The sequence below is a fragment of the Neolamprologus brichardi genome, chromosome 22 (assembly GCF_056152115.1).
Source record: "Neolamprologus brichardi isolate AB-2024 chromosome 22, ASM5615211v1, whole genome shotgun sequence".
NCBI lineage: Eukaryota > Metazoa > Chordata > Actinopteri > Cichliformes > Cichlidae > Neolamprologus > Neolamprologus brichardi.
In genome coordinates, this window is record NC_142124.1 from 25,609,116 (window position 1) to 25,630,948 (window position 21,833).

General features: G+C 40.7%; 1 protein-coding gene across 6 annotated transcripts in view; it reads left to right on the top strand.

Moving 5' to 3' along the window:
- Window positions 1–21,833, top strand: part of LOC102794632 (receptor-type tyrosine-protein phosphatase U-like) — a 257,206-nt gene that overhangs the window by 216,105 nt on the left and 19,268 nt on the right. For 3 of the 6 annotated variants that reach the window (XM_087835513.1, XM_087835514.1, XM_087835517.1), the window contains 6 exons: window positions 496–572; window positions 3,089–3,106; window positions 6,147–6,183; window positions 12,179–12,276; window positions 14,615–14,731; window positions 14,886–15,040. In XM_087835513.1, coding sequence (XP_087691639.1) covers window positions 496–572; window positions 3,089–3,106; window positions 6,147–6,183; window positions 12,179–12,276; window positions 14,615–14,731; window positions 14,886–15,040 — 502 coding nt within the window. The remainder of the gene's footprint in view (window positions 1–495; window positions 573–3,088; window positions 3,107–6,146; window positions 6,184–12,178; window positions 12,277–14,614; window positions 14,732–14,885; window positions 15,041–21,833) is intronic. The other 3 variants (XM_087835515.1, XM_087835516.1, XM_087835518.1) reach the window with 1 other exon arrangement.

A 21,833-nucleotide genomic window follows, 5' to 3' on the forward strand; every position in this document is an offset into this window, starting at 1 on the left:
GTGCCCTTTGATATGGTATATTACCGGATATAGTTTCTTGACATTTCTTTGAAGGTCAGCTTTGACCTTGAGTGCTAACAATGAAGGTCAAGGTCAAATGCTTACCCAGCCTACAGACTCATGCCTCCCAAGGCCTGGTATATTGCTGTGAAGTTTGAAGGTGATCCATAAAAAAAATGTGGGTAATATAAAGTTTTTACTGATTTTCACATTTGGTGTGATCTCGACCTTTGACTTGAATTTGGTTTCTACCATCACACAAACTTTGGAAATGACAAAAACTCTGGATGTTAGGCTGCTAGCAAACATGCAAACAGTCAAACGAACCAATAAACACACTCGCTTCCTTCAGGTGGAGAATCCGTACTCCAGTATTTTGGAAATGGACAGACTGAGATAATAATCAAACACTAAAATACTTATATATATATATATATATATATACTGGATGCAAATACCTCTACATACTGATAAGTGATGTTTTATGCGTTGTAGATGACCGTCATCGAGTCAAGCTCCACTCCCTCCTTGCAGATCCCAGCTCCGATTATGTCAATGCCAACTACATAGACGTAAGTTACCTTTACTTTTATTTTTCCTTCTGCATCGCCGTATACTCCCACATCTCTGGCCTTGCTGATCATACAGCTCTGCCTTAACAGCTCATATTAGTTGTCTTTTATTGTTTTTGTTAACCTGGCGCTTGACCAGCAGTCACCTCCCCATGCTGTCAGCTAAATCCGAACTATCATTTAATGACTACATCCACAGCGTACCATAATATCTATCTGTGTTAGTACATGTAGGCTTTGAAATGAGATTTTATCGCTATATCTCTAAAGTTCCAGCAAGAGCCTATAAGCTCTGAGCAGCAGGCCTTGCCCAAGTGCTTTTGTAAGGCAATATTGAGCATTGAAATTGGACCCAATATAACTCAGTTGATCCTTTCATATACTTTCAGATATTGTGATCTCACCTACAGTTCAGCTCGAGTGAGTGTCTCAGGGAGCCTCTCCAGTCCCAGCAGCAGTTTGCTCTCCCTTGAGATGCAATCTCTGCAGCTTTGCATTAGATGGAGCAACAGTGTCTGAAGGACTTTTCCTTCAGCGCAGGTCAGGCTGTGAGCTCTGCCGCTCACTCATAAATAGAAGGGTCACTTCAAGGGGACTCTGAAAAAGCTCTCCACAGTCTTCCCTTTATGTAGTCTGCTGAAGTATTAATCTCAGGTTTAATATGAGCCCGTATAATAGGCTGATTGCTCTGTCGCACCCTTTGTTTTAGCAATTGTTTTGTGAACAAAAGAAAACGTAAGAGGCGGATTTGTGGTTGCGGTCGCCTGACTCAGCATACGCGAGTCCCATCGGGTAGAACTGTGTGTGGCCACTTCATCCCCTTTAGTGCTCCATGATGCCTCCATTAGAACGAGTGCTCCAAGGACCTTTGTGCCATTTACTGTGCAGGTTACAGCACCACTTGCATGTCATGCCAAGACCCTTGGCTCAAAATACTGCAGTGAAATGATTCCAAATGATTCATGGAGGAGGCCAAGGCTGGAATAATGGAACATTGCTTTTTTTAAAGGTTAAACTGAAAAGTTTAGTAGTCTTCTCACTCATTCACGTGCACATTTGCATGTCTTTCATTTTGCAGGGGTAGCAAGACGTGACATTATTTTGTAAAATCTTTAGATGAATCTTGTTTTTGCCATCTAGGCTGACAGATGTAACTCCAAAAGATGCAATTAAATTTCAGGGGACTTTGATATTTTGTTAGGCACTCGGGAAGTGATGCCAGCTACAGTTGGTTGCTTTCGATTAAATGGAAGTTTGAGAATGACTGAGCAAACAATCAAAAAGCTCGAGATAAAATTCCGGTTTAGCAAAAAGCTCAATATAACATATTTATCATTGTCTCGCTTGTCATTGTGCGTCACCTGGGGAAGGCAATCTGACCAAGATTATTTTGCATGGTACTCAAAGCACCATTAAAGAACAATTCCGGTTTCATCAGCTTAGTTTATTCAACTTTCAGCTGCATCATTTAGAATGTAATTTAGTTTTTGGCTTTCTCGATTTGCAATAACGCTGCAAATAGTAACACAGTACATGCAGTGTTTTGCAAATGTATTGAAACCACCATCCAATGTACGGTTTATGGAACAGCTGCCCACAATTAATAATATTGGTAATTACTATTATTTAATATTTCTGCAATGGTTAATCCACCAGTATGCACAAGCCCTTTAATCAAAATGATATTTTTAACCTGTAAAGATTATTTTGGCCAAATGCTTAGTTTTATTATAAACTGTGACTTTCAGACTAGTTTTGTTGCTCAAACTTTTTGTGCAGTGTCTCTGTGTTCCCAGATCTCAGCTTAGTTCACCATAAAATTAACACAGAAACTGTATTTTCTGCCTAAAAAAACTGGTATCTTTGTTACGTTAGACTGTCAAAAAGTCAACACAATTTTATTAATTTAAGGTAAAACTGTGGTTATGGCATATATACCACTCCACCCTCTTCATTTGTTTTCTCACACAAATTTTAAATAAGAATTTATCCAGACTGGACATAACTTCTATGGAATCTCTGAATTCACTGCAGTTTTATGAACAATTCATAGCATGTATTGAGTAACATTTTGTAGTTCCTAAGGCACCATGTTCCCTCCTTCTCTGCAGAACTTATTAAAGTGTCATTGATGTTATTAAGAGCTTGGATAACGCTGGATTTTTACTGCTCTCAGATGATGACCTGCTGCTGCACTCTTTTTTGCCCATTTTTAACAATCCAAGTAAAGACGTATGATTGAACTTCTCATTCTCTTCCTGCAAGACAAATGACTAAAAGACTGCGGTTGCTATATAACAAGAGTTGGCCTTTATCGCAAAAACATGGAAATGAAAGATTTCTGGACATTATTCTCTCCACAGGTTTCCAGTGCAAACTGCTTTCTAACCATTTCATAACCTTTTTCTTCTGGTCTTTAATCACATTAACTAGCTCTTATTTCCTCCCCTACTTTCCTTCTATATCTCTCTCTGTTCCCCACCCTCCCTTGTTTTCAACCTTTTGGCATCTCTTAGATTCGGATAAACAGGGAAGTAAGTATCTTGCTTCTCTTCTGCTTTCCATCTTCTTTTCATGCCACCCCCTCTGGCTCTCCCTGCCAGCCCTCCACGGCTTTTCTTCTTCTTTTCTGGCAGATCCTCCTTTGCTTTTCCTCTCTGAGCTGCTGAGCCTTTCCACTTTTAGCCCTCACTGTTCCTCTGAGTTTTAACTTTTTTCTCCCAAACTGACCTTAGCAGTCTCATCCATAGTCAAATGCTCACCTGGAGTTTTTTTGTATAAAATGGTTGATAGGATACTCCAGAGGAGAAAAGACGAGGTCAAAGCTCATGTTTATACACACACAGTATGACAGGAGGCATTATAAATATATACAGTGACAGTGAACAGTAAAGAAAACCCTGTTTTTCCAGTGGTATGAGAGCCCATATTTATCAGGCATCTCAGAGTAAGATAGTAGGTGCAAGATCACACTAGAAAACAAAAAAAACCAATTATCTTCACAAAATAGATGTCATCGTTGGTTTGACTAAAAGCTAACCTGGTGGTAAGCCACGAAAGCACACCAAAATAACAAGCTTTCTAACTGCCTGTCATAGATATGCACATGTTGATAAACACCTGAGCTTGATGCATCTCTGCTGTGGCAGCCTCGCGGGCTGTCTGGCTCTGGGCTCTGACCCGTTTCTATATAAAATCTCAGACTTTTGTTAATTTACAATATCTGACTGCTGCGACCTTGTTTCATATCACGGCAGGTCATCTTTGGGTTAATTAATCACACACCGGCTTGTGTCAGGAGAAGAAAAAAGATGAATATTGTAATTAAAGATGTGAAAATGTTATTCGACAGTTGTGTGTGTTGTGTCAAGTAATCTTAAATCATCCATATTAGCTAAATGTCAAATCTATTTCATGGCAATAAGCAAACAGTTTACTCCCTGAACTATACCTGAAGTATAGCTACAAAAGTGTCTGAAGCTGCACAACGTCTTCAGAAATCAAAACGCTAAATGACATTCAGATAACTTATCTGAATGTCATTTTGCAGGCAGTTGTTACCTGAAAGCAGCAGAGAACTGCTTTTTAAAGTATTTATTTAGAGAATTTATTGGAGTGGAGAAGATACTTCAGTGGAGTCAGGACAGATAGAACAGATGGACAACATTATAGTTTGATCCAATTTTAGACTCCTCACCCCGAAATTCAGTCATATATCATCAATGTTATGATAGTCTGCAGTTAATAAGGGCAGTTCTGTCCAAATTTTCAACCATGTATGAAAGCTCTGCGTGAATTGATGGGCAGATGCTGTTTTGCTGTTCGAAGTGCTACTGAGAGCAGGACACACATGCAACAGTAGGAGATGACTTCCAACAAAGCGATTCGAGTATTTTGCTGCTGCCTACATGATCAGAGTAAAAAGAAATACATTTTCTAGGAAAGGCTTTCTATTTACCAATACCAGCATGAGGAAAATGATGTTAACGGGAGCGTACATATTAGGAGCTGTTTCTTTTTTTAAGATAATAATAAGATTTGGTGCAAACATCTTGTAGCAGCTTTTGAGTGGGACGTACTGTAATTGCTCCATTTACACAAAGAACTCCACAGGATGTTTCTTTCTGGTTTTCTTTCAAACAGGATTAATTTGTGGCCCCTAGAATCTAAAACACATTAGCAAAGTATTGAATATAATATGAGTAAGATTTGCTAAAATATATACTTAGCCTTTTTTTATGCTTAAGTAGCTCACACCCGCAGTTATTTTGTTTCTCATGCAACTGCTTTACAAATGCAGGCCGTGGTTCTCGGCTGAATTGCTTATTCTCACTGTTTTACGAGGAGGACACAAAAATCTCTCTGACATCCTTGACTGCTATCAGCGAGGATGATTAAAGTTCCTACGGGGTTCTGATATGCAGTTCTGAGATGCACGATGAATATGAGTTCATTTCACGAAGGCCTGGTTTTGCTTGTCACAGGTTGTAGTTGGAACGAGACAAATTTGTCAAAGCAAAACAAACTGAGAATCGTTTTTTTTTTTTCGTCTTATTGTGATGGAATTGATACGCGTTCCACGTCTGCATGTCTTTACTTTTTCCTTTTCAATCCATTGTGAATTCACATCGCTTCGTGTTTTTCTGCTTGCCTGCTGTTGGAAACTGTGGTTGCCAAGGTGACAGACAGGAAACCGGTCAGCTCAGGGGAAACTCGGCAACAGAGGCTCATGGGAATGGGTTCGCTGCAGTCTTTCGTAGCGTTGACCATCCATCTCGGCATTGCTCTCCGGCATGACAGTTATGGAATGTAATTTGTGTTCCTGCTTGCTCAGTAGTGCATACATGTATATGAGCTCGAGGGGCTACAGGGACTGCGCTCTGTGTGTGTCTGTACAGTATTTTTTACAAATGTTTACTGAATACAGCGGCTGCAATCACTTTACCTGTGATTCATGAGAGAGCGCACTAATCTTAATTCTGGGGATCTATCACGCTCGACTACTTTGCATTCAGCACACAGGTCTTTGCCTGGTGGAGGGCCAGAACGCCACTAATAGCCTTCCAGGCCGTGCACACTGTATCATAACTGCACTAATGCCAAGCAGAGCAGAAAGGAGACAGCCAGATCAGTCAGTGTCACTCAGGTAGAATTACTCCCAGAGCTGAAGATCGCTCACTTGTCAATCTACCTTTGATCAGCAGCCCAGGCTGCATGCAAAGCAGCACACACTAGGCTGCCTTTGAAATACAGCTCCCTTGCTCTGGAATGAATGACCTGGCTCGGAGACAGGCAGAGAGAAACTTGAATTAATGCCATTTCTTCCTGCATTATAATTCAAGTGAGATTCTTCACCCAGAGCTAGGGCCCAAAAACAGTCCAAAGAATCTTTGGCTGGTCAAACACACACACATACAGATTAGTTCTCAGAAAGATCTTCAGTCAAAGGTGGAGCAGACCACGTCCCACCAAGGCCCGAGCTGGTCCCAGAGTTCACGTTATCATGTATCCCTGTAATTATTAACCCTCTGTCTGATTTCATTTTTTTTCTTATCTCCACTCTCTGTCCCACAGGGCTACCAGCGATCAAACCACTTCATTGCCACTCAAGGTGAGTGTACGGCACGAAACCCAGCAGCAGTGTGTCACCGCTGGTATTTCAGATTGTGTGAAGCGCACTTTGCGCAACAGCAGCCCAGCTGACAATATGAAAATGAGTTAGCTGAATTAATAATGTGTAAACAACAAGGAGCCCGCGTTGCATCACGTTCACATCTGGATTTCCACCACAAACAAGCCTTTTCCTCCATCTGTGAGAAACGCTCTCAGAGCAGCCGACTGTACCCGTCAGTCAGCCGACACTGTAAACTGCTGAGTGTCGCTGTGTCTGAAGTTCTGCTTCCGTCTCTCTCCTCCCTGCCATCTGCATGTGTGGCACAACATCTCTCTGATGTAGTTTTGATACACTATATAGGCTGCATTTCCCAAGCGGCACACTCAGGCACACCCTCACTCAGAGCGAGACAGAATGAAAGAGAGACGTGCACTGAGCGAGAGAGAGAGAGAGCAAGACATTTCCTCTGTTCTCTGCCGACTCTGATCCTGTTTATTCACCGAATGTGTTTTTCACTCTGTAATCCCCCTCTGATTTCTTCCCATCTTTCACTTTGCTCTCAGTTCTGCCGCTTCTCAAAAGTAACCTCTGAAAATTTCTCTCCTTCTCTTTCTTTAACGTTTTGCTCTTCGTGCACACACGGGCGCAGGCGGGAGGTGGAAGGGGTGCCAGTGTGACTTTCAAGTAGAAGTAAAAATTTACTTTGGGTTAAGATGTCATTTTTTCAAAAATATTATTAAGCTCAATTGAATCCATTAAACTATGATCAGCTCTTATTTGTTTCCCTGCTCCAACATAAGTTAATTTGACTTTCCAGTCTCGCACAAATATGATACTTTTAAAATTCTTTTTTTTTCTTTTGTCATTGATGGAGAAATAAAAATAGCTCCAAACTCTGTAGTCGATGCTCAAATTAAATGAATTAATTTAAAATGGAAAATAACTGATTATTCTCTGATATCCAGCCTTAGGTCTGACAAAAGACTTTATCAGCGCTTTACATTGTAAGTTGTTAAATGCAACTTACACCACAAAGCAAGACATATTTTTGTTGAGAAAATTACTTTTAGAATATATTAAATATACGTTTAATGAAAACTAGCTGCTATAATTGCCTGTGTCACTATTAACTTAGTGGAACTAAGTTTAATCATGCGTAATTTCAAGCCATAATTCAATTTAAATGGTTGTTATATAAAAAATACAATTTCTTATTGTTTTTCTCTTCTCCTATAGAGTTGTGATGAAGGCATGAAGAAAGAATTTAGCGATAGACATCAAAACTTTTTTTTTTTTTAGCAGGTCTTAAAGTTTTATTTCCTGGACACTTTCAGCGTCACTCAGTGGGGACTCAGTTCTTAAATACATTTGCTCTTTAACAGTGTTGGGGAGTAACGGAATACATGTACCGCCGTTACGTATTTAAAATACAAAATATGAGTAACTGTATTCCGTTACAGTTACCGTTTAAAAAGGTGGTATTTAGAATACAGTTACTTTGTTGAAATAAATGGATTACATGGCGGTACTTCCCTGTTTCATATTGTCGTGGGTCAGGCCTGTTTGGGTTTTGTTTGACAGCTACGTTCTGTTGTTCCAGGTGGCAGCGTTACGGTAGCCATGGTTACAGGGTGCCGCTCTCTCTCTGCGTGTTTCCTGGGTGAGAGAGCGCCTGTTGTTGTTGTTGTGCTAAGCTAATAGGCAGAATGCTACAAGTATAGCTCTAAAGAATGTAGCATCATAGGCAGTGTAGTCCGTGCTGCAGGGAGAATGGACTGCCATACCCGTTATGTGTCTGTGAGCGAGGAGGGAGAAAAAGGAAAAGTAGGAGCTGTCATCCAGCAGAAACGGGAGCTGGAAGCATGTAAATATAATAATAATCACTGCAGCCAAGAAGAGTGCCTGACGAGCCCAGCTGTAAGTAAGCTATTAAGACTCGACTGTACACCGTGTTGGTGTTTTCCTCCAAAAACAATAAGTTCTTTTGGAGCAGCCTTTCAACGCCTCTCTCTGTCTCTCCCTGGCAAAGTTGACCCAGACAACAAAGTAAAGCTAGTTTTCGGCTACGAGCCTGTATTAGCCAGAGGTCCCTTTACTACGGTTCGGAGTCGCGGACCTTCAGTAACAGTAATAAATCACAGCAATAGTACATTCATGTAGTTGTAAACAGCATGATAATATATTAAGTAATCCAAAGTATTCAGAATACGTTACTCTCATTGAGTAACGTAATGGAATACGTTACAGAATACATTTTGGGGCATGTATTCTGTATTCTGTAATGGAATACATTTTAAAAGTAACCTTCCCAACACTGCTCTTTAAGGATCAGAAGGTTGCTGCTTTATTTGCTGTTTGCTGAAAGTCCATTTTATCTTCGTTTTCAATTGTAGTCTAATATATTCATGAGTTTGGGTTCCTAAGTTACCATATGTTTCATTTTTTGGAGATCTGAATCTATCTGAATTTGAGGAGCCACGCCTCCAAACACGCCCCTTCCGGTTCTTATCTATATATGCTGTTCGCTCTTGTTTTTGGGCCCTACCCTTCCTCCCCTTTATCAATTCATTCACTTCTCATTAGGGATGCACCGATACCACTTTTTTAGAAACGAGTACGAGTACTTGCATTTCAGTACTCGCTGATACCGAGTACTTAATAAAAACATGATTTAAATTTGCAGGTAACAGCTTTAGTCCTATAATTTAACAAAAAACAAACAAACAAGGGAGTAGTTTGGAATTAAGAACATTTATTTAAAATGAAAAGCATGTTGTATGCAACATATTACGGAATAAATAATTATAAAAAACAAAATTTAATTTTAAATTTCTTCGTGTGTTTCTCTGTTTAGAAGTCTCACTAGCACAGTCACAGCTGGGATGACATCAGAGGCTAGTGCGTCGTAGCTGCTCACTTTTTTAGTTAGTTCCTAAAAGGGGGCGAGGATGGCAACAGTCGTCTCCATAAGAGCCCATTGGTGAGCGGTGAGATAGTCATCCCTACTTCTCATTAGTACATGGGGAACTGCCGCCAGTCCCCTTCGAGGCCTTCCCCAAACCGCAGCTCAATACATGTTTAAGCCATTTGCTTTTTCTACTAAAAAAATGCCATCAACCTAAACTGAGGACTTGGGCCCAGGTAGTAAATTGTCCTTGAAACATAATCAATTCATAAATATGTAAAATGTAAAACTAGCTGAAATTATAAATAACACCATGGAAATAAGTTATAGTTGAGGAGGTAACAGCATTACTTTAGCTGTGAGACTCATGTACTGTAGAGTGTACATACAGTGACTCATCATTAAAGCTGCAATTTGCCCCTCACACTCTGCACACTCCTAGCATCATGCTGTGCATACGTGTGCCGTGAGCCCCGGGTGGTCAGCTGTGGCGATGTGTTGGGTTTGATTTGTTGTATCTTAGATGAGTCGTAAGACAGCTGAGCTCTTGCAGCAGGTGCTTTGGGCTAGCTCTCTATTATGTCCAGGGGAGCGGGAGGAGACGGGTGATAGGAGAGGCAGACAGGGAGGAGAAATGCTAAGTGTACTCCACAAACTCCGGTCCACAGTGGCAGTAAGTTATGCCGTGCATACAGATTTACCCAGCTGCTGGGATCAAACATGATCCATCTCTCGCCTGACTGTCCCCTCCCTCTGGTGATGTATTAGGGCGCTTCTCCTACTGCTGAAAAATTATCATCTCGCATATCTAATACACATAAAATAAGACTGCAGCAATCGCTAACAGGGGCGCGAGCCATGAATAACCTGTAAGGAGGAGGAAAAACAGTGGTTAAAGTAGCTGCCCACGTGCTCACATTAAAAAGTACTCAGGCTGGAGCTGACTCACCTTGGGTTGACTGGAATCAATACAGACCAGTACACGGCTGTTACGAAAGCCAGAGCTCTTGTCATGCTCTGATTTTAACAGTAACGCTGTTCCTCCTCCTGTTGTCTTTGCATGTTTGCCCTGGGGCATGTAGTCAAAGGCATGCTTTTGATTCCACAACTGTGCAAATAAAAGCTGTGAAAACAAGCACTGCTTTATATCTCTTTCTATTTATTTATCTGTTGAAACGCAAAGCCTCAGAAACCCTGTGTTGCCTTTCTCATTTAATTTTTACACAAATTAGAGTTATTAAAAAAAAAAGAAAAACACCTGAAGCTCTCTGCCCTCTCTCTCCTTTGGCAGGACGGACTTTTGAAGTGCCTTTTTGGTAGCCAGTGTGTACAAGCATTCATTGTTTCAGCTCTTTCAGATATAAACTTTAAGGGTCACTGGACTTCTTGAAGTTTGTGGGAAAAACTTCACTGTGTTCCTTGAACTCTACCTCAGCAGTTTCTCCACTATGTGGGGGGCACATTGCTCTGCTGGGAGGGTTCTGCTGCCGACATGTCATTGATCCAGGAGGTGGAGCTCGGGTGGGAGGGTTGTATGGAATTATGCTTGCAGGAATACCAGGACCCAAGGCTTCCAACCAGAACATTGCATTCTAAGCAAGCGATTAAGTGATCAATGTTTTTTCACATCACACACTGTTTTTTTCTCACACAGTTGACTTTAAACAGTCAGGCTGCTCTTTTTAATCTCAATGTCAGGGCATGAAACTACCTGACATATCTACGTTTGGAGATCACAGTCAAAGGGGAATATTTGAATTAGTTTGCAGGACTTTATTAAAAGGATTTGGAGGCTTAATCAATATGACCATTGCAGAAAGTTAATTTCTGACCACCCGCACGTACAGTGCATCTATATTTCTATTTCCGAGTAAATCTGTGAATCTGCTGAGACAAACACTGGTGAGCTGTGGCCAGTGAGTTTGCACGGACAACAGATAAGATAAGATATTAGAGAAGATAAAATAATATAAGGTAAACCTTTGTTAGTCCCACACGTGGGAAATTTGTTTGGCCACGGCAGAAAGTGGGCAGTACAAAGTTAAGAGCATCACACACAGTCTTGAAGTCCATTATCATATGTGCCTCAGTGGAAGTTTTTGTGTTAGTCCCAGCTGTGAGAGGATTTTTTTTCACCTCGTGTGTGCTTGTTCTTTCCTACATAGATCTCAAGATTTGAATAATATGTACTTTATCAAGGAAATCATTGCATTTAAGGGTATTTCCAGTAGCTTTTAAAAAAAAATTATTTGCTGCTTTAAAGAGAATTTCAAGCAGTGTGTACTTTGTGGTTTTTTTGTTAACCGCTGCCAAAGTGTGGCCCACTCATGTTTTGTAACATTTTCTGGACAGCAGTGAAGCTCCATGCAAAGAGGACAAAGATGTGTAAGAATGCTGATTATGCAGTCATGGCTTAGTAGTAGTGACTCTTCATTGTTTAGTATAGAAAATGTCAAATATCATCAGCCTGATGATTTAATTGTCTGTGAGGCTCAGTTGTGATCTTGGGCCCAGATTTACACAGGAAAAATTACTATGTGAATGTTTTTGCATACAAAGACATTTAGAGCAGTTACATGAAAGAAGATGATATTTCTGTTAGACAAACTGTGTGGGCTGAAATGAATCGATACTTCGTTCGCTGAAATACATGTAGTGTGTTTGGCAGAGGAGTCAGTATGAAGGAGGACCTTGTGATATTATTAACACAACAGTGTAATGAAATCAATGAAAGTGTCATCTTCTCCTGGAAGCTGTGATTTGTGTCAGCCACTGGTGCCTGGGAAAGGCAACACAGAAGCTTATTTGCACAATGGCGGAGGATTTGTGGGTGTATTGAAATGACATTTCTCCGTAGTATTAGAACAGAGAGCGGGCAATAGTTCATGAATGACACATTGTTACTCTATTCCCTGGCATGGATTACACGCTGCCTGTACATTGATGGTTATTGCTGCTATTTTCTCTGACTTATTATCATCTCTCTTCCTCCCATATCGTCCTCTCTCCTTCTGTAACTCCACTTCCTCTTCCTCCCTGTTTCCACTCTTCCACCTGTAACTCTGTTGTGTATCTCCTCCTCCACAGGCCCCAAGCAAGAGATGATCTACGATTTCTGGCGGATGGTTTGGCAGGAGAACTGCTTCAGCATTGTCATGATCACCAAGCTGGTGGAGGTGGGCAGGGTAGGTTTCCCTCGCCTTTGTCGTGTGACCTCTTTAGCCGCCTGTGAAGATGAATGGAGAGATGGATTCTGAAGTTCCCTTTATCAAGGGTTATATATTAGAAGAGCTGCTCCACTCTGTTTTTGTGGGAGGAAATGGCAGCAGCTGTCTCATCATGAGTGATCACCTTTTACTTTGGTGGCTGTGGTCCAAGGTCAGAGCTTTGATGTTGATGAAGGCCTATGGTGAAGTACCGGAATACAGTAGACTCTTATACTCTTCCTATCTGCTGAATGCAGAAAGCTACAGTTTGTACTCAAAATGTGTACAAAAGCAACTGTACAATTTCTAAAATATCATAACTAGGAAAGATACCTCAGTTAGGGAAGCATTATTAGTAGTGAACAGAAAAGGTCATACTGTTGGGATACCACAAACTGTTATACTACAGTCACACCAGCAAAAACAACCCACAACACAACCAAACTTACTGCAAAATGTTTGCAGTGATCTCTTTGCCTTTGAAACGGTTCCTCGGGCACATGATCTACATCTTCAGAGCAGCTTTGGTGCATGAGGACATGTCGGTTTGCAGTTGAATGAGAACAAATTGCTGATTGCATGCAATTTGGTTTGTTGTAATACAACAGTGAACTGTAATAATTTGGCATCTGTTGCAAACATGTTGCAATCTACACAGAAATTCACATTAACTGTACACATTCAGAACCTCATAGAGTTGAGAGAGAACTTCAGAAACTCTTCCACAAAGAATGACGCACTTGCTGCAGGACAACTGCAAAATGGCATAAGTGCAGACAGGTGCTCCACAACTTTGCCTTTACATAGATTACAAACAGCTGGCAACCAGTTAAGTTGAGTCCCCAATTTTAAAGAGAGTTGCAGTCATCAGCAGAGACTGGCTCAGACTGGTTTGTCTGATTTTATAAATTAGAAGGCAGTCCAAGTAGCACTGCAAGTAGCACTGTCACTCACCTTGCGATCGAAAGTGGTTACCCAGACGTTGAGGGTGCCGCATGCTCAGGCTTTGGGCAACCGTTTGGTCACAGAAATTACTTGCAATTGTTTGCTGAATGTGAAAAAAATCAATGCAATTTCTGGGCAGCAATTTGTCCCTAATTGCAGGGAGGTTGCCATCCCATTTTTACTCTCGTGTGACTGAGCTTTTAGGTAGTTTTCTAAGTAGTTTCTTGGGTTGCTCTATTGAAACCTAAGAAATATCTTAACCAGTAAAGTAATTGACTGTTTGCGGTTGTTAAATATTTTGTGTGTAACTGACCTATTTTATATTAATATGTATTTCACCCTAAATATGATTGAGTCTGTAGCAAATCTTACTATGCTTAGTTAAAAAGAACATTTAGATTGACATTGCTTTAGTGTAATGTTTTACTTCAGTACATAATAAACAAACATCTTGTGTCAGCTCAGGTTAGTGATCGTATTTAAGTTTTCATTTTTTCTTAACTTTACAGTCTCTGGATCCTAAATTAGCTAGCAAGTTTGTTAGTTAAATAGCTGTGTTTAGTATTGTGTACATTTCAATAGACTGTAATAGACAGATTACTGGAAAGAATGCTTTAAATCATGAAAATAAATGAAAGGCCTGCACCTCACAATCTTCTCCACAGATTTCTTCTCACTAATTTTAAACTGCAATAAATTTCAAGCAGGCTTTTAGAATAGAAGTTACAGTTTACCAGTTGTTTCCCTTTCAGAAGCATAAATTAAACATAAAGCATACAAATGGAACGGCATCTCTTTTTGTGAAATTCAAATAACTTTCCAACCACACGTCGAAGCAAGTGTCGGCCAGGGTCACATATTAACAGGGACAAAAAAAATAATAAAAGCCTGAACTGTGAAATAATTAATCAATTTTAAATTAATTTTATGAAACCTTCTGTCAATTAAAAAAATTAAGAAATATAAATGTGATTTTTATTTTAAGAACTTGTTCTACGTCCAGCATTTTTGTACAATTCAAAATACATTGTGCTATTTATTTAGTGTTTTTTTAAGAAATAAAATCACATTGATGATGTAGAGGCCATCACCCCCATCGGTCACAGCAGATGGCCGCCCCTCTTTTTCCTGATTCTGCTGGAGGTTTCTTCCTGTTAGAAGGGAGGTTTTTCTTCCCACTTTTGCCAAGTGTTCATTCATAGAGGAGGTCGTCTGATTGTTAAGATTTTCACTGTCACTGTAGCTTCCTTACCCTATGATATAAAGCACTGTGAGGTGATTATAACTGAACTGAGCTGAATTAATACCTGGTTATATTAATTCAGCCATACATTAACTATATTTAACCTGTAACTGAACTTTCTTTGTTCAGATGAAGTGCTGTAAGTATTGGCCCGATGACACAGAGCTCTACGGTGACATCAAGATAACACTGCTGAAGACTGAAACACTTGCAGAGTACACTGTGCGCACCTTTGCCATGGAGAGGGTGAGTCATACTCTTGCATTATTTTTATATCAAACCTGTGAGTGTGGCCGGTGTGCGTCATTTGTACCCAGCAGCTCAGCTCTCATGTCTTTTTTATTTCAGCCATTTCACTTCGTATCACTTCACATTACACCTGACTCATTGTTTGTTTTAGAGAGGTTACCCTGCCAAACATGAAGTGTGCCAGTTCCACTTCACCTCTTGGCCTGAGCACGGCGTGCCGTACCACGCTACGGGCCTGTTGGCTTTCCTGCGCCGGGTCAAGGCCTCGACTCCTCCTGATGCTGGACCTGTGGTGGTCCACTGCAGGTAACATCCCTTCTGTCCCGATAATAAGCAAATTGCGTAACAGATATGGTGGCTGTAAATACTCCCTCCTATAAATACGCCATGTTCAACATGTTCCAGTGCGCTTAGATTGCACTGGGTTTTTTTTAAGCTTCAGTTTGTGTTTTTCTGCATTTCTCAAAATAACTGTCAGCTTCTCTGTGCTGTGTTTGTGTTGTGGAGAGCACAAAAGTGTTGATAAAATAAAATGCTTCACACATACCAAGAAAACATTCACAAAGACGCAGGTGGTAGGATTTTTCACAAAGGACAAGGACAGCATCTGGCTTTTCAGGGAAGAATTTTGTTTAAGCTTTCTGGCAACTAATAATTGTTATTAGACCTGCAGCAGAAGCTTTTGCTCACAGATTTCTTTTTGATCCATTTGGGCATTTTTTTTAACATAGAAAATATAGAAAGAAATATAGAACAAGTTCTCATGCTACAATCACGATTAACTTACTTCTACTGTAGAGAAATTGCTAATGTAACACTGCCAACAGTTTGTCAGGGCTGCTGTGAAAGCTGTGAATTGAACTCTGGTGCATTCTAAGGAGCTTGGAAAGAAAAGCATCTGGATTTCTTTAGGTTGCTTGAACAACATAAAGAAATCCAGACGCTTTTCTTTCCAAGCTCCTTTGACTACGATGACCTGGATGACTGAGAACCTTCACAGACAACTCTGGTGCATCTTATAATAAGCCATCTGTATAAGTAACATAGTTTCTGTTTGTGCAAATCATTTGGTAACTATGGTAACACCCTGTCAGCTTATTAAATCCATTAGAGAACTTGACAGCAGCAAACCTGTGCCAATACTTCACAGCGAAACCAAGTTTGAAAATGCCTTTATTTCATTCTGTCTCTACCTCTTTGTCATAACATACAATGATGTGCAGGATAACTGTTCCTACAGCCTTCACTTTAACATGGAGCATGACTTGCTCTGCTCCAATGAAATTTATTTTATTTCAACACCTGGGATCCCTAAAGTGCTTAAGATGCTGGATGAAAGTCAAAAAAATGTCATATGAATCAATTAAATGCCAGTTTGAGTAACAAACGGCTTTACAACAAACAAGTCTGAATGCAAAAATCCAGTGTGTGTACACAAGTAGCTGCCGTATGTAATCACTCACAACAGAAAAACTAATGAGAAACACAAATGAAATGAATGAATGTTTTAAAGCCTAATGTCAGTGTTTTTGTCAGGTTGCGCTGTGTGCAGGCAGGAATGGTGGACCCAAAGTGCAGACTCCGGAGATAGAAAGTAACTCAAAAAAGTAACAAAACTGAGTATCCAAAATAAACTTACACAGACAGACAGCCCACACAGCAAGATGAGGGCAGATCGCGACACGGACACAGAGAAACACAGGGCTTAAATACACAGAGGGAGCAATCAGGGAATGGGTAACAGGAGGGAAACACAGCTGGGGCAAATTAGGCCTAACGAGACAAGGGGAAGCAAAACCAGATACATTAACATCAGACAAGGACCTTCAAAATAAAACAGGAAACATGACACAGACTGAACTAAAGACACAGACTCACACGCACGCACTGCAACAGAGGGAACAGAGACGTGGGACCAGGGCAGACAGACACTGACTGGACACGGGGATATAGCAGACCGGGGAGAAAGCAACTAAGGATTACACAGAGACAAACCATAAGACATAACTCTAACAAAGAAACCAAAGAATAGAAATGATAAATAATATATAAACTCAAAACCCTGGGTCAATGACCCAGGCATCCTAACAGTTTTGGCCATCACATCTTAGTTCTTCTTTAACCTCAAGTGACCATATTTGGGTGATAAGGTGGTTTTAAATATTAATTATACAATAAAAATTCACACTATATTTTGCACCTTCAGGAACTCAGAGAAATGTCGACGCAACAGGGTCAGTCACAGAAATCTCTGAGTTTCCACTGCACACAAACTTTTCATTGCACTCTTTTTGTAAATACAGGGTGGGCCATTTGTATGGATACACCGTAATAAAATGGGAATGTTTGGTGATATTAAAGTCCTGTTTGTGGCACATTAGTATATGTGAGGGGGCAAACTCCTGAAGATGGGTGATGACCATGGTGGCCATTTAGAAGTCGGCCATCTTGGATACAACTTTTGATTTTTCAATAGGAAGAGGGCCACGTGACACATCAAACTTATTGATAATGTCACAAGAAACACAATGGTGTGCTTGGTTTCAACGTAACTTTATTTTTTCATGAGTTATTTACAAGCTTCTCTTCGTTCACATTGGCATGTCAAAGAGGTTAACACGTGAGGAGCGGATCGAAATTATGTTGATATCTGGTGAATGCAGTAACCAGGTCATTGCAGCAGATTTCAATGCAAGACACCCTACGAGACCACCCATCTCCCATGCTACAGTTAGCAAACTGCTTGCTAAGTTTCGTGAAACTGCTTCAGTGTTGGATTTGCCAAAATGTGGACGCAAAAAAACTGTAACTAATGAAGAAACATCAGTGGCGGTCCTAGCTTCATTCAGCAAGAGCCCACAGCGTAGCACTCGCCGCATGTCACTGGAGAGTGGCATTAATCGAACATCCCTTTGGCGGATATTAGCTACTCACAAATGGCACCCTTACAAACTCCAGCTACTGCAGCATCTCAACGAGGATGACCCAGATCGGTGCACAGAATTTGCAGAATGGGCAAAACAAAAATGGGAACAGGACCCTCAGTTCACGCAGAAGATTTTGTTCAGTGATGAGGCAAACGTTTATGTAAATGGTGAAGTTAACAAACAAAACCACCGCTATTGGTCTGACACTAACCCACATTGGATGGATCCCTCCAAGACTGTTGGAACAACAAAAGTGATGGTTTGGTGTGGTATATGGGGTACAACGATAGTGGGTCCATTCTTCATCAACGGAAACCTCAAGGCCACTGGATATTTGAAATTGCTACATGATGATGTGTTTCACTCTTTTTGCACTGAAGCTGGCACGTTCCCTAAGGTTTTCCAGCAAGATGGTGCACCACCACATTATGGGTACCAGGTCCGAGCATTTCTAGATGAACAGTTTCCTGGAAAGTGGATTGGTCGTCGTGGGCCAGTTGAATGGCCCCCAAGGTCTCCCAATCTGACCCCCTTAGACTTTTATCTTTGGGGTCATCTGAAGGCAATTGTCGATGGTGTGAAGATACGAGATGTGCAGCACCTGAAACTACGGATACTGGATGCCTGTGCTGGCATTTCTCCTGCGGTGTTGCTATCAGTGTGTGAAGAGTGGGAGAAGAGGGTTGCATTGACAATCCAACAAAATGGGCAGCACATTGAACACATTTTATAAGTTGTCAGAAACTTGTAAATAACTCATGAAAGAATAAAGTCACGTTGAAACCAAGCACACCATTGTTTTTCTTATGACATTACCAATAAGTTTGATGTGTCACATGGCCCTCTTCCTATTGAAAAAACAAAAGTTGTATCCAAGATAGCCGACTTCTAAATGGCCACCATGGTCACCACCCATCTTGAGGAGTTTTCCCCCTCACATATACTAATGTGCCACAAACAGGACTTTAATATCACCAACCATTCCCATGTTATTACGGTGTATCCATATAAATGGCCCACCCTGTACAGACAGGACTTCATTTATGCCAAAACCCAGTTTGCACTAGCCCCATGCAACAGCTTCCTGTTTTGCCACCCACTTGATGTGAAAACAGCCACACCTTTAGTCATGGAATGAGCACAGATATTTTAAATATAAACAGATAGTTGGGTAACCTGTGTCTCAGTTCATTGAAATACATTTTTACTTTTTAGTTATTGTTCACAATTACTTTTTACAAATGTGTGAGCGGTATTGTAGTTAAACGCTTTGTGATGTGATGCTGTAGAAAATAATAATCCAACAGGGCTAGAGAATGGATTTATGACAAGTGGTATTATTTGTTCAGTCCTGAGGAAAACATACAGCCATACAGACAGACAAGTAAGTCACTGATGGAAAATTCCACTGTCAGGAACTACATTTTAATGAAATGTATGTCTATTGTTTTGTTAGTGTCTGGTTATTAAATAAACAGGTTCTTATATAGCTCTTTTCTACTCTACTTGAGAAGTCAAAGTGCCTGATTCACTCATCCACACCCATTCATACAAGCACTTTAAGTGATTATATATATATATTAGGGGTGCAACGATACACAAAATTCACGGTTCGGTTCGGTTCGATACTTTGGTGTCACGGTTCGATATTTTTTCGATACACAAAAAAATGTTGATGCCTTTTTATTAATTTGTCATTTATTAAATTTTCACGCCTCTCTGTGCGTTCATCATTTGTTTGAAGCCAGCTCACCTCCTGCAACCACTTTTCCGAGAATACGCGCTTCTTTTGTGGTTCGGACTCCTGACATTTCTTTGGAGGTGGAGGAACACCAAAGTAATTGCTTAAAGGAGCTTCTTCGACATCTTTAAGAGTTCTAAACAAATGTCTGTCCTCCTCCTGAAAATCTTATGTATGCAAACACGCGTTGCAACTTCTTATCTTGTGCGCGTTTTTTATTTTGACAGCGAATGCGCACCCGCGGACCACTTATGTGCAGCCCTAGTTATTTAGCTCATCATATTGCAGCCACAGAAATTCTTTTGTCCATGAAACCATAAAGCTGCACTTTCTTTTTGCCTTATAGTCTGATTTGTCATAACTTTTCCGTTTTGTGGTAAGCTTTTCTTTGGCTGTCACGTCTTCACCCTGACCTGTCTTATTTGGCTCAGCAGAACTAAAATATATATCCTGCTGCTTTTACACACGCACTCACATAAGCTCAGCGATTCTCTGCGCGATCAACCTCTCACATGTTTAAGCTTGCTGCGGGAGATTTCACTTGTCATGTTTGCATAGTAAGCTAACGATTGATAAGATGATGTCAGAGGAATTGGTGCGCAAATTATCATCACTCACCAATCAGTGCTGTCGCTCTCTATACACAGTTCGCGCGATTGCAAAGTGAAAGCAAAAAACAAGCGCAAATTCAAACGCGATTTCAACATGTCGCATATTGACAGTAGCTCACCGATGCCAATGACATAATTACCCAGCTACATTTCCGAAAGAATGCAAAAGCATTGACATATATTTTTCCTTCCTACGATAGGCCGACGAGCAGAGCAGGGCAGCCGGACTGGAAAAATCGCTAGCCCCGGGACGTCGGGCTAGCGATTTTGCGAGCCCTGTATCTGATTGAGGAATCACTCATCTTTGGAAAAGAGAGTTTATTACAGAGAAATGTCTCTTTCCAAAATAAAAGCTATACTATACGCTTCTTCTGGGCTATATTCTCAGCAGCATATTAAACATATCAGGTCCCCATAAGGAGAATCATGTGCTAACGGCTGTCTAAATGACTCGGTAAAGTTTGTATGCGTGCTTGTTGTTTTTGTCTGCTTCCACTTGTCTTTGCACTAGGATGCTATCGGGTAAATGTGCAGTCATATTCGTTGTGTTCCCACTAGTGCTGTCAGCCTTAATCTGAAATGAGGTTAACGCCACAACACGGCAAATCTCCGTTAACGAGCTACCGCGGATTGCCCCGTGTGTGGGGCTGGACAGCGTCAACACATTAACGAGCTAACTGCGCTAACACACTAGTTCCCACTCATGTAATTGAGCATTGCTTGGCACATCTGACATACTGTTTTACTTTAGTCCATGACTGCTTACCTTCAGGGTCATACGTCACATGAAGACCAAAATAGTTCCAGACGCCAGATCTGAATGAGGGTGGGGGAGGTTCAATTTGCCATGTTGCAACTAGCTTAACTTCTGTCTAGCTAGCTTGCCCTGTGCTCAGTGAATCTGTGTTCGACTACTCCGCCTAGGCTGCACTGTCGAGCGCAGATCCACTGAGCGCTCAACACAGACAGCACCGTCAGAAGGAAAGTTGATAAAATAAATTAAAAATGTTGTATTGTTCGATACATATGCGTACCGAACCGAAAGCACTGTATCGAACGGTTCAATATCGATACGAGTATCGTTGCACCCCTAATATATATATATATATATATATATATATAGATAGATAGATATATCTATATATATATATATATATATATATATATATATATATAGATATACACATATGGATGCATCCGAGAGCAAATTGGGTTTAGTATATTTCCAAAGGATTGGGAACAGACTGGGAGGAGCAAGGTGTCAAACCACCAACCTTCCTTTTAGTAGATGAGATACCTCCTGAGCTACAGCCACCCCGGGACATAAATCATGATTTTTGCAATTGTTTTTTGTATTACTGGACTGCCAGCCAGGTACGTTTCTGAGAGAACAAAGCAAGAAATGGGAATGCCATTTGTATGTGTGTGTGTGTGTGTGTGTGTGTGTGTGTGTGTGTGTGTGTGTGTGTGTGTGTGTGTGTGTATGTGTGTGTGTGTGTGTGTGGGAGAGAGAGAGTTTGTGATTAGTTCAATAATATGGAAAAACAGCTAGTTTTATTTTTGTGCTGTCTGCCTTTTATAAACTGATCATACTGTGTATTATATGGTACCAAGTCAGTCCAAAAAACTCAACTGTCAAAATGGCAGCACTGTATAGTAGGTCAACTGTGAGAAATATAAGCAGGGGTAAATATCACTGAGTCACTTTGGATTTGTAATAATCACCAACATGCTGAGATCTGTTCTTGGTGTTTGTTTTTATTTTAGCTCAGTCTGCCAGTGTACACCCTCTCTTGGATTTCAGATTCTGATTAAGCTGT